Genomic DNA, 12,141 nt, shown 5'->3' on the forward strand with positions numbered 1-12,141 from the left:
CACACATAATTATATTCCTGCAAAAGAGAAGGATTCAAGTCACATCGTAAGTACAAGGTATCTGCAAGTTTCCAAATGAAGTTATACCTACCTGGGCTGCCCTATTTCACTTCATTTTTTGTCAACTAGAGTTTCTGAGCTCAATGCATCCAAGTGTAGGATAGGGCTGGCAAGCTGAATTAGTCATTCATTCTGCCCATACTTCCCCACCCACCCCCCACATTTCTCAATTGCAGAACACTTGTGACTGGACTATACTCTTCTGCACTGATCTCCACTAGGACACAGCCACTTTTCTCACTCCCTGCAGTCTCAAGTCTGTCTCCTGTGCCCACTCCACAGGGTCCATAAAGGAGTTGGCCTCCTACCTGCTCACTCAGATTGCGCTGTTCGGCAGAGGAATCCAGGATACAAGTACAAGCCTGTCGAGCCATCTCTTCCAGGAAGTTGTTGCACAGGCCCACGGCACAGCTCTGCAGATGAGGGTACTGGAGTGGGAAAAGAAAGAACCAGCTGAGATCCCCAAGAGAAGCTCACGTGTCATCCTTGTCACATGACTGTTCACTGTCCCTCTTATAGGTAGTGAGGGGGAGCTCTTCTAGTTCACTGTCACACTTCTGGGACAAAAGGATGGCACTATAAAGGCCTGTTGCTATAGCTTCCAGCTGTGCAAATCTCTCTGTGTACTAACAATTCAGCAGGATGTACTCTTGGGGAAATTCAGCATAGAACTGCAGGCTTATCAGCATAATCCTAAGCATGTCCAGTGTGTTCAATAAGGCTTACTTCCTAAAAAATATTTTTAAGGTTGCAGCTTAAAATATGCAAAAAAAATTAAATTTACACAGACTATACAAGCATGTGTAAATTAATACAAGACACATTTCTAATTACAGAATTTGGAATACTTTGGTGCAGGATTTTAATTTTTAGCTCCAAGTACACATGCTCCTGAGAACAGGGGAAAGGAAGAAAGCTTCTGGTCTGTGACCGTAATAAATCATTCATTCAAGAAAGCCAAACCTATGCAGCCCAGTAAGGGCATCCCAAATTATTCCAATTGTCAGTGGGTTTCCTGGCCCCTTTAGCTCCAGCTGCTTCTTCAACCCTTCCCCATCATGGTCAAATGCATACGCACCTCCTCAGGGCACAAAGGATGGGTGGCATGGCTGAAGTCGGCACACAGAAGTGGGAAAGCAATGGCATAGCGCAACATGTATGGCTCCTCCATGGTGGATGCAAAGAGCTTTTCCAAGAGACGTACATAGAAACTGCCAAAAGAATTGAGACATCAGTAGCCGGGGCAAAAGGGAGCCACCAACCCCAAGCATGTGGGACATAGGAAGCTGCCTTATGCTGCGTCAGAGTATAGGTCTACCTGGTTCAGTACTGTCCTGCACCGACTGGCAGTGGCTCAACAGGATTTCAGACATGAACCATTCTCAGCCCTACTTGGAGATGACAGGGATTGAACATGGGATCTTCTATGTGCAAGGCAGGTGCTCTTCCACTGAGCTAAGGCCAGTACTAAGCTCGGTAGACCTCTACTCTGACTCAGCATAAGGCAGCTTCCTATGTTCCATATGCCTGGATGTATGAACTTTAAAGCAATATATGGATGTATGAACTTTAAAGAAAGTCTTGCTTCTCACACTTTTTCCCCCAGTTTCCCCTCTGGTGCCTTATAGATTCCTGATGATTCACAGCTTGGGGCCGTTCTACACAGGGCTGAGCCTAGTGCACAGTTAACAGGTCATTTAAATTATGCATCTCAAGTGCAACTTATTGTTTTGCAGCCCTTTGGTTAATCAGTATTTAGGAAGCTCTATGCAAAAGGGACACCAAGTCACAGTTGGTTCTTCTGATGACTAATTCAGAGGACTTGCTCACTGCCTACCTAGTGCAATCTTAAACTGGTGACAAACAATATCACACTGCAGCCAGAATGGTTGTATGAATTGGCAGCCTATTTCCATCACTCTCTATAAACAAAGAACCTGCCTGTAGAGGCTTTTATTTTCTAACCTTCCCTTTAAAAAAACTTCAGTGTTTGCCAGGTAAGCCTACAAAACCAGGTTGGACAATTAAGCAAATTAAACACACCAGTTGAAATTGATAGCTGTTTTCCTATTGCCCCACACAGAGGTCCAATCTTTCCAGGATGCATTTGGTCTGGTAGCCAGCAGGCTTCTTCCTTCCTTTGTGCCCTAAACCTGCTCTTCTGTCACTATTGCCTTCCCCCATCCTGAGTACACACCAGAATACGGAGAGGTCAGATGTCTCGACTATCAACTCCTCCACAGAGTCCAGCATCTTAGTGTGAAATACGATGAGGTTCATCACCTTGGCAATGTCATGATTCTCCCGCAGTTGCAGGGGGGCCTTAGCGACGCTGGTGTATGCCTGGTGCAAGAAAAATGGATACTCCATGGAAGAAAGAACCAATTCTCAATGACACTTCACCCTAACCATTGAGAGTAGTACAAGATTGCTCTGAACTACAGAGTGATAAGGCTAACACACACACATGCATCCCTTGGTCTCTCATCATCACTCGATTACACAACACGCAACTCTTAGCTGGATTTGTAAACTGTCTTTACTGCGCAGTATTGTGTTTTGAGTGTTAATCTGATGATAGGAAAATTATATGTGCAGTAATTAGTCTGTAATGGCTCATCTACACACACACACACACACGAGTTATCACTAGATGCTAGACTCAACCAGTGGCAAGCATGCAGGTCCAGACATCAGGGTTATGGGGATCTACTTTTGCTTTTTACTAGAACCCCGAGATCCATCAACCAGAGCCAGGTGCACAACGATGACTTAACTCTTGGCATATGTTTGCCTGACTAAGGAACAGAGTGCCTCTGAGCATATGCTTAGCCCAGAAAGTTATTATCAGTTCCCTAAACGAAGCTGATTTTAGAAGCATGACAACAGCGACTCCCATTTGGCCCTCTTTGCATGGGGAGAGACAGAGAGATAGTCCCCATAGGTCAGTGGCAGCCTAGCCATCTTTTCTGTCTGTCTTCCTTCCGTGTAAACTGATATGACTCAGGGAGCTATTCACACTTCTGACTCACCTTCCTGTTCCTCTCTTTTCTGCTGACCACTGGAGGAGAAGGAGCCATGTTTTCTTTGTCTCCTCTCCTCTAGCATGAGGGCAATATCCAGGCATGGTCACTGCAGCCTCCACCTTAGGTAGCTAGATATAAATAGCACCTTTCCTATCCAGTACGTATTTCTTTTAAATCTCTAATTGGTCTACCAGTCATTGGAGAATCCAACAGCTGACAAGCGCTATTACACAAAAATCTGGTCTGTTCCCCACCACCACCAAGCATTCTTTTTCAGCAACTGAATTTAGGTATGAGGAGAGCTTGTCAGTTGCTATTGTTAGTCAATGGGAGAAGTCAGAAACCTTTGCTGGTCTATACAAACCACCCAGAAATGTACTAGGTAGATCAGCACACACCGCACTTTAGCCTAAGAATCAGGAAATGCTTCTTAACTATTTTATTTATTATTTATTTATTATTTGATTTATATCCTGCCTTTCCTCCCAGCAGGAGTCCAGGGTGACAAACAAAAACACTAAAAACACTTTAAAAACATCATAAAAACAGACAGTAAAATACACTAAAACAAAACAACTTTAAAAACATTTTTTAAAAAGCCTTGAAGACTTTTTTTTTTAAAAGGATAAAAACAAAAAAAAGGTTTAAAAGCATATTAAAAAGCAATTCCAACACAGAAGCAGACTGGGATAAGGTTTCAACTTAAAAGGCTTGTTGAAAGAAGAAGGCCAAAAAGATAACAGAGATGGCACCTGTCTAATATTTAAGGGCAGGAAGATACACAGGGTTGGTTCCGCTGCACTAAAGGTCCGTTTCCTATGTTATGCAGAACGGACCTCCTGATAAGATGGTATCTGCAGGAGGCCCTCACCTGCAGAGCGCAGTGATCGACTCGGTATATAAGGGATAAGACGGTCTTTCAGGTATCCTGGTCCCAAGCTGTATAGGGCTTTGTACACCAAAACTAGAACCTTGAACTTAGCCAGGTAGCTTAATAGTAGCCAGTGCAATACTTTCAGCAGCGGGGTGACATGTTGGCGATACCCTGCCCCAGTGAGCAGTCTCGCCGCCGCATTTTGCACCAGCTGCAGCTTCTGGACCAACCTCAAGGGCAGCCCCACATAGAGCACTGAGATAGAATCGTCTCCCATTGACGTGTTCAAACAAGGGCTGGACAGCCATGATGCACCTAACTGGGGAGGGGGGCAGTATTTTGAACTTAGCAAAGGCTGAAGGGCCAACAACTTAGACTTTGCTAAGTAATGTACTTCTAGGCCAACAAAAGCAAAGACGGAAGGCTCTTTAGCCCCTTCTTCCTCAGTATGAACTGTAACAGGGTTTGTCATGTCAGAGTTCTTCACATAAATACCTGATTCAGAGCTATAAGTTGCCCTTGCCACACGAGAGCAAGCTTGGGTATTTGCACAGTCCCCCCAGCAACAGAGAAAGCTGGAGGAGACTTAATCACATACAGGAAAGGAGCTGCCTGGGAATGAGTTTCTTCTGTCGTGTATCTCTTGTTATCCCGTTCCTCAGCAGCTAATTTCCCCTGTTCTCCCTCTCCGAACATCTAGGGAAAATTAGCTGCTGGACCAGGATAAACAAGGACCAGCCAGAAGTACCTCCTTCCCTGTGTGCCTGACTATGATCCACTCCAGCTTTCTTAGTGTATCAGCAGCCCAGGAAGCCTGCAGAATTCTCCGCAGACAGAGCCAGGCTGCTCTTTTGACCATAATGTTTGACTGGGCTCTCAGCTGCTCAGTCCCAGCGGATGATCCTGTCATATATCACAAGGCCAAGCAAACAGCATGCAAAATCCTAAGAGATGGTAAGGTATCCCACAACACAGTGTGTTGCTGGGAGGAGAAAAAAAAAGAGCAGAAACTCCTGGCAGGGAGTTTTACCTGCAGTCTGAACCAGTCCAGCCGCAGCCCAGAGAATTCAAATTTCTTCTTCTCGTCAACTGAAAAGAAGAAAAGCATTTAATAGAGGCAAAAGAACGAGAAGGAGTTACAGGGACCTTTCCCACTGTTTAGAGACCTCACAGATGAGAAAACAGAGGATGAACTGAAGTGAGAAGACAGGCCTTGCTCCTAGAAGAACGATTTACCTTCGGACAGCTCTCTCTAGGGGAGTTTATAGGCTGGGTAAGCACAGTGTTCCTTGAAGTAGTGGGCTCCATTTTTGCTGACACATACAACCTGACCTTATATAAAAGGCCAACAAGTTTGCTCAAGGCCCATCAGCATCCTATCAAGTCCACACATACCCTTGAACATGTATAAATTTCCACGGTCAAATCTCAGAAGCCAAACCTTAGCAGAGCGCTTCCTTCAATCAGGAACCTGTATTTATTTTTCCTTCTCACTTTGTTAACACAAGCAGGATCAGCACAAAACCATACCAGTTATGCACAACTTGCATAATATTTTCCAATCACAAAGCCTAACCCTTTCTTGGCACTCAATATGAGTTCCTCTTGTACAAGGAGGATGAAAATAGGTGTCTCATGGCCTCCACGTCCATCCATGGCAACCTCCAGCTGACACAATAATTACCTTGCTTGATGGTTAGGGATGACAGTGAGTTCACAAAGGATGACATAATCACAGACTCCTCTTCAGGGCACACAGTCAGGTCCTGCAAAAGGCAATAGGGCTCAGAGAGATGGCAATGCTTTATTTGCATTTATATGATTTGTTTGCAATGGCTTTTAGTGAATGTGAGTATTTAATGAACTCTGGTGTGGGTTTTAAAGTTATACATCCCCTTGAGGGCAATAAAGACAAAAAAATGAAAGCTCCAGGGCAAGGGAACCAGCCCAAAGCATCCCCTTTATTCTCTTCTCTAGTTTCTGGCTTGTGAACTGTATTCTACCTTATGGTGCCACAGCAGAATGCACAAAGCTGCTTTATACCATGTCAGACTGTTGGTCCATTTCAGCCTTTCCCGACCTAACGCCTTCCAGAAATAGATGTTGTTGGACTACAGCACCCATCATTCCCAACTACTGGTCATGTTGGCTGGGGCTGATGGGAGCTGCAGTCTAAAACATCTGTAGGGCATCAGGTTAGAGAAAGTTGGTCTATCTAGTCTGGTTTTGTCTACTCTGACTAGCAGTCGCTCTCCACCGTCTCAGTTACGTCTACTCCAGTATCTGCTACCTGGAAACCTTTTAAACAGCAGACGGTTCTCTGTATCTTTACCTTTCTCTGTCCATTCCCTCTTTTCTCTCTCATTCCTTTGGTACAAAGGATGCTCATTGGAACTGGGAGCTCTTGGAGACCACCACACATCATCCCATCAACCACTGTTTTTCCCCTTCCTTTGCAGCTTCCATACCTGGATGATGTTGCTGAGCACCTGGGCATCGAAGTGTGACAAGTACTGTGCATGGTAGCGCTGGAGGACGTTTTGGTGCCGTCGGAGTAGGTGACGGACCTTCTCCATCAGAAACAGCAGCTCAGCCAGGTAGCTGGTAGTGGTGGAATATATTTGTTTACTTAAAACATGTATACCCCACCTTTCCTTATGAAAACGTGTTTAACAAAATCAGAACACAATCTAATTATTTAAAATACCAATTACAAAAACACTAAAAAAAAAAGGTTAAAAAGCCACACCACACCCACAGTACCGGTTAGTAGATTAAAAACCAATATAACAAAAAAGCAGACATTTACAGCCTAGATGCCTTCTTAAGAAGGAAGGTTTTGGCCAATTTCCAGAAGGCCATTAAGGATTAGATGGGACTGGATGCAATGTAACAATTACAGGTACTAGTGTTTTATGTGTGAGGTTCTCTTTGCTATTCACACTGACACACCTTTGGCAGGCCCATCTAGGTAAAGTGCTTCCCCCCCCACACACACACACACACAGCCCCAAAATGTGTGGCCATGCAGACTTCTTGTAATTCTCCCTTCTACACAACTATTAGGGATACAGAAGCTCTGTCCTCTCTTGCATGCATTGACTCTGCTCTGTGGTTATGATCTAGGTTCAAGAACAAGATCTATCTGTGCTCAACATGCTGGGTACCATCTCATTCATGTCATCTCCAATCCACACAACCCACTTCCTCAGTAACTACCACACAAGCATTTGTGGGAAGGAAGAAACATCATGTCAAGAGATGTTTTGGGGTGTGTGTGAGAGGAATTGGACTCTTAATTCTGGAATAGATACAAACAACACTTATTGACTTTTGACAATTTTATATCAGAATATAATTATTATTTATGTATTGGTTGTGCATTTCCTAAGTTAATGGTTGTATGTATTAAGAAAGGATATGTTGGTCAGGCCGCTTTGAAAGCATTATCGATTTGAGATCATTCTTTGTCCGCTATCCATTATTTTTACTGGTCCAATTTTTTTCTCCCCAAAAAATATCAAAGTTTTTATTATTGTTAGCGTTAGCGTTTATATACCCCCCATAGCCGAAGCTCTCTGGGCGGTTTACAACAATTAAAAACATTAAAAACAAATATATACATTTAAAAAACACACTTTTAAAAAAGCAATTTAAAAACTCATGCTAAAATGCCTGGGAGAAGAGGAAATTGTGAAAGGAAGTATTGATAAACAAAAGGAAGTGTCAATACTTTGAAAAGAAAGTGGCTGTGCCTCCTCCTCCACTATGGCTAAGGCTGGTCAGTTTTCACAATAGCAAGCAGAGACCAGCTGTTTTCCTTTTGGAAAGGAAAGGAGGAAAGCGGCTTTCAGTGTCCCCCCATCCCCCACCTCCTCCTGGGCAAGCCTAAAGTCCCTAACCTGTACTGCTGTGCTGCATTGTGAGTAAAAATCAATAAAAGAACAATATATGTTCAAGGGACTATTCCAGGGGAAAAAATCCAGTATGGGGGAAAGCTGCTGAAGTTCAAAGCAAACAGGATCATCCTACAATGATTGTGAGTATGTAGAACATTGAAAAATCCAGCTAAATCTGAATTCAGCAGAATCTTTGCCCATCCCTAGTGTGTGTATATAATTATTCGTTAATAATATTTTTAAAAGAGAAAACCAGTACCTGTCAGTGAATTCCTCTGCGTTCTTGCCCTTGCTGACATGTTCACTGTGTCGGCAAAGCCACGTTACCTCATCACGGCAGAATGACAGAGCCATAAAGACATAAACAGCCTGTTGCAGCAAAGAGAGAGAAGGGACAAAAATATTCCCTCCCTTCAAATCAGTAAGACCAGCTCAAGGAAGTCCTATTCATTTTCTCCAAAAGGTTTGAGTGGAGAACATATCCCAACATTGCAGTTTAACTTTTCTGTATCTATATATTCTCTATATTCTGCTTGGCAGATGTCCTTGAATTATACATTACAGAATGAGAAACCTAAAATTGGGGCGGGGTGATCAGTTATGCAAATGGATGGAATCTGTCAAGATCACATTTTGTTCTGGCTTTTGTTTATCTTGTATTTCAAATTTCTCTTTCCCACTGCACAGGCTGTTGTTGCACAGAAGGAACCATTTGTTCTTACCGTAAACGGTGTTTCTTCATGGATGACAAGAGGTCTCCAAGTGGGTAGTGTAGCTCCCCCTACAGCTCAGAGACAGGAAACACTTCAGGAAACACTTTTGCTCCTCCCCTCTGGCTGAGGCTCAGTTCATTTCTTGGAAAAGCTTCAGAAGTCAGCCTCAGCCAAAACTCAAGGATGAAAACACAGAACAACAACAACAACTTGATAGCAGAAACAAAGTGTGTTAGCCACAAGGCCAACTGACCATCAGCAAACATAGCAGAAAGGAGTCATGGCACTCAATCACTCAGTCCCAGCCACCATAAAAAATACTGCAAGGGCGAGCCTTGGAGACCTCTTGCCATCCGTTTACGATAAGAACAAACTGTTCTTTCTCTCATGGATGACAGAGGTCTCCAAGTGGGACATACTAAAGCTGCAGACCTACAGTGGGTCTGAGAAGACAGGACTTGTTGCAGAACCCTGCGACTAAATGAGGCCTCCGCCGAGGCATATACGTCAACTTTATAGTGCCTTGTGAAGGTACTAAGAGTGGACCACACAGCTACTCTACAAATATCCACTATCAGGGCATTTGTGGGGAAAACTGCTGATGTGGCAGCAGACCTGGTAGAATGGGCTGTAATTTGCAATGGTGATGGTAAATGAAGGGCTTCATATGCTAAAGAAATGCAAGTTCTAATCCAACAAGCTATGGTTGCACTTAATACCTTTTCCCTCATAGTGGCAGGATGGAAGGACATGAATATAGATTCAGATTGCCTAAATGATCTAGTTCTATTAATTTACACCTTTAGTGCACGCCTAATGTCTAAGAGTGCCATGCTTTCTCTTTAAGGTGGGAAGGGTTAGGGCAGAAAGAAGATAGGATTATTTCCTGATGTCTGTGGAAAGCCATGTTAACTTTAGGAACAAAGTCTGGGCTAGCACTACTCTGTCTTTATGGAAACTACAGAGGTGTTTCTCAACCGACAGAGCCTGTAGTTCAAACACCCTACGCGCTGTTGTAATAGCTACTAGGAAGGGCGTCTTGAATGAAAGAATTTTTAAAGGGACTGATCCCAATGGTTCGAATGGAGGCTTCGGTAGGGCAGAAAGAACCGAATGTAGGCTCCATGTGTGAAAAAGGTGAAGGACAGGCAGGCTGATCACTGCAGCTCCTCGGAGAAACCATTTTACTAAAGGATGGGAAGCCAGGGATTCGGAATCCTGTACTTGCAAGGCTGATATGGCTGATGCCTGCCTTTTCAGTGTGTTAGGGTGCAGACCCATCTGAAGACCTTCTTGCAGAAAAAGAAGCACCTCAGCCACCATAGCCACATCGGGATCAATGTTGTGTTTCCCACATCAAAGAAGAAATGCCTTCCATGTACCCTGGTAGCTGTGAACAGTGGAAGGTTGTTGAGCCGCTAAGATGGTGTCCACTACTGCCAAAGACATTCCCAAAACTAGCAGTCATATGCACTCAATTTCCATGCGGTTAGCTGGAACCACTGTGGGTCTGGATGAAGGAGAGGACCCTGGAGGAGTAGGAGGAGTAGGTCCTGGGGCTGTGGGAGATGGAATGGGGGCGACTCGGTCAGCTGGATGATATCCACTGTCAACAGTATAGAGTGACTGATTAGGAACAGATTCAAAAACCTCCTCCTCAGGAGATAGTGGCTCTATTTTGTGATCTAAACTTGTTAGGCATGGAGGGTCTGGGGATCGCAGCTGTCTGGCTGCCCTCAGAGCCATAACACACAAATCTGCATTCAGCACTGCCCCCTGGCGCTTCACAATGGCGGGGGCTACAGCTCCCCTTTGTGCCGATATTGTGGATGCCGGCGTCCCGCTATGTTCCCCAATGGTGGGGGGCTACCGCTGCCCTGTATGCTGCCACCACTCTGCTGTATTGTACAATGGCGGGGGGCCACTGCTCCCCATTTGCTGCTCCACCTCAGTTTAAAATGGCGGGTGCTGCTGCTGCGCTGCCGTCCAAACTGCTGTGAGGTAAAATTGGGGGCGCTACCGCTCCCCTCTGCACCGCTTCCTGCACACCTGCTGGTATCACAGCCACCTCCAGACTCTCCAGACTTCGGTCGGTTGACAATACAATAGGTCAAAGAAGTCCCTTCAGCGGGATCATCAGCACTGCAAGATGACTTATGCTGGGAAATGGCAGGAAGCTGTGAGGACTGGGCGCTGGCTGCGGCTACCACCAAGCGCTGTCCAGACTTTTTAAAATGCTTTTTCTTTACAGCTTGTCCTCCAACTTTTTCCATACCAGACAACTGACAAGGGATGACAGAAAGGGTGTTTGTTTTAACAAAGGTAAGTAAAATGAAGAAATCAACAAAGTATTGATGAGGGTACGTATAAGGAGTAAGATACAGAAACAAGTAATAGAATTAGTCAGTGAAGAGAGAGATCTCACAAATAGGATGTACTCTGAGCTGAAACAGGAAACGAACTGAGCCTCAGCAGGAGGGAAGGAGCAAAAGTGTTCGCTGAAGCGTTTTCTGTCTCTGAGCTGTAGGGAGAGCTACACTACCCTCTTGGAGACCTCTGTCATCCATGAGAGAACCACTTGCTTACAGGACTTTGAATATCAGATGGTACAGTAAAAAGCATCCCCTCAACTGCTTTGTGTGACCCACATAGGTAAGGCAGGCCATTTTTACAAGTGATACATAGAAACAGCTTTGGTTTGTATTGCCTGCATCCGTAAAGCAAATGCATATCCTATATAGATTAGGAAAGGCATTCAACATTAAAATGGCTCTGCGGCTTTCTATATTACATTCACAAGTGACATATAGGTTAAGAAAGGCACACTTTGAGCCACTACACATGAGGGTGCCAGACCCATGTCTTTGAATGCAGGGATTACCCAAATTATATGTAAAGTGGGGTGTGGAGAGATGATTTACAGCAGCTAAAAGAGTGAACAGGGGTTGCTAAGCCCCCCCCCCACATTCTGCAATCTAAACTCTCAGTGCCATTTTCCCTCAAGCTTCACTCTAATACCAGAAGCGTCTAACTGAGAGAAAAGCCGCTAGAAGGAAGGGGAAGCAGTGAGTAGGGACGGGTTCATCCCCCTTCCACAAATCCCCCTCTTGCAATTTTAATTCCATTTCTCATTGTACGCACAACTGCAGCAGACGGTGGTTAAGATACAACCCTCTGCCGCCACATATAACTTGGCCTGCAGTGTCTGCTGCGGATGCGCCCTTGGACTGCCCAGATACATTATAAAGATAATGCCACCAAGAGAACTGAAACTGTGCTCATTTGTTTCTTAGTAAAAGCTACAATTCTCATGAGGAAGAAACTCCATGCATTTCAGGACAAAAAAAGCCACTACTTTTTAGATTCCCTCCCAACCTCCCCCATTCTACTGAGTCCCTGAGGCTTCGTATGCTGTCAAATATATATATATATATATACACACATGGCACATTCATGTCAAACCAGACACAAATACATAGTCAGCACAGCATTTGGGGCAAGACAGGGGACAGCCTTCTCAACAGTGCACCCCAGCTTTAGAACACCCTCCCTCCCAAATTCTGACGTTG

General features: G+C 44.5%; 1 protein-coding gene across 3 annotated transcripts in view; it reads right to left on the reverse strand.

Moving 5' to 3' along the window:
* Nucleotides 1–12,141, reverse strand: part of NCKAP1L (NCK associated protein 1 like) — an 87,414-nt gene that overhangs the window by 47,314 nt on the left and 27,959 nt on the right. For all 3 annotated transcript variants that reach the window (XM_061614555.1, XM_061614554.1, XM_061614556.1), the window contains 7 exons: nt 8,119–8,228; nt 6,429–6,561; nt 5,645–5,726; nt 4,991–5,049; nt 2,258–2,403; nt 1,139–1,271; nt 369–488 (listed from right to left, as the gene is read on the reverse strand). In XM_061614555.1, the coding sequence (XP_061470539.1) occupies nt 369–488; nt 1,139–1,271; nt 2,258–2,403; nt 4,991–5,049; nt 5,645–5,726; nt 6,429–6,561; nt 8,119–8,228 (783 nt within the window). The remainder of the gene's footprint in view (nt 1–368; nt 489–1,138; nt 1,272–2,257; nt 2,404–4,990; nt 5,050–5,644; nt 5,727–6,428; nt 6,562–8,118; nt 8,229–12,141) is intronic.

Source organism: Rhineura floridana, chromosome 3 (genome assembly GCF_030035675.1).
Source record: "Rhineura floridana isolate rRhiFlo1 chromosome 3, rRhiFlo1.hap2, whole genome shotgun sequence".
NCBI lineage: Eukaryota > Metazoa > Chordata > Lepidosauria > Squamata > Rhineuridae > Rhineura > Rhineura floridana.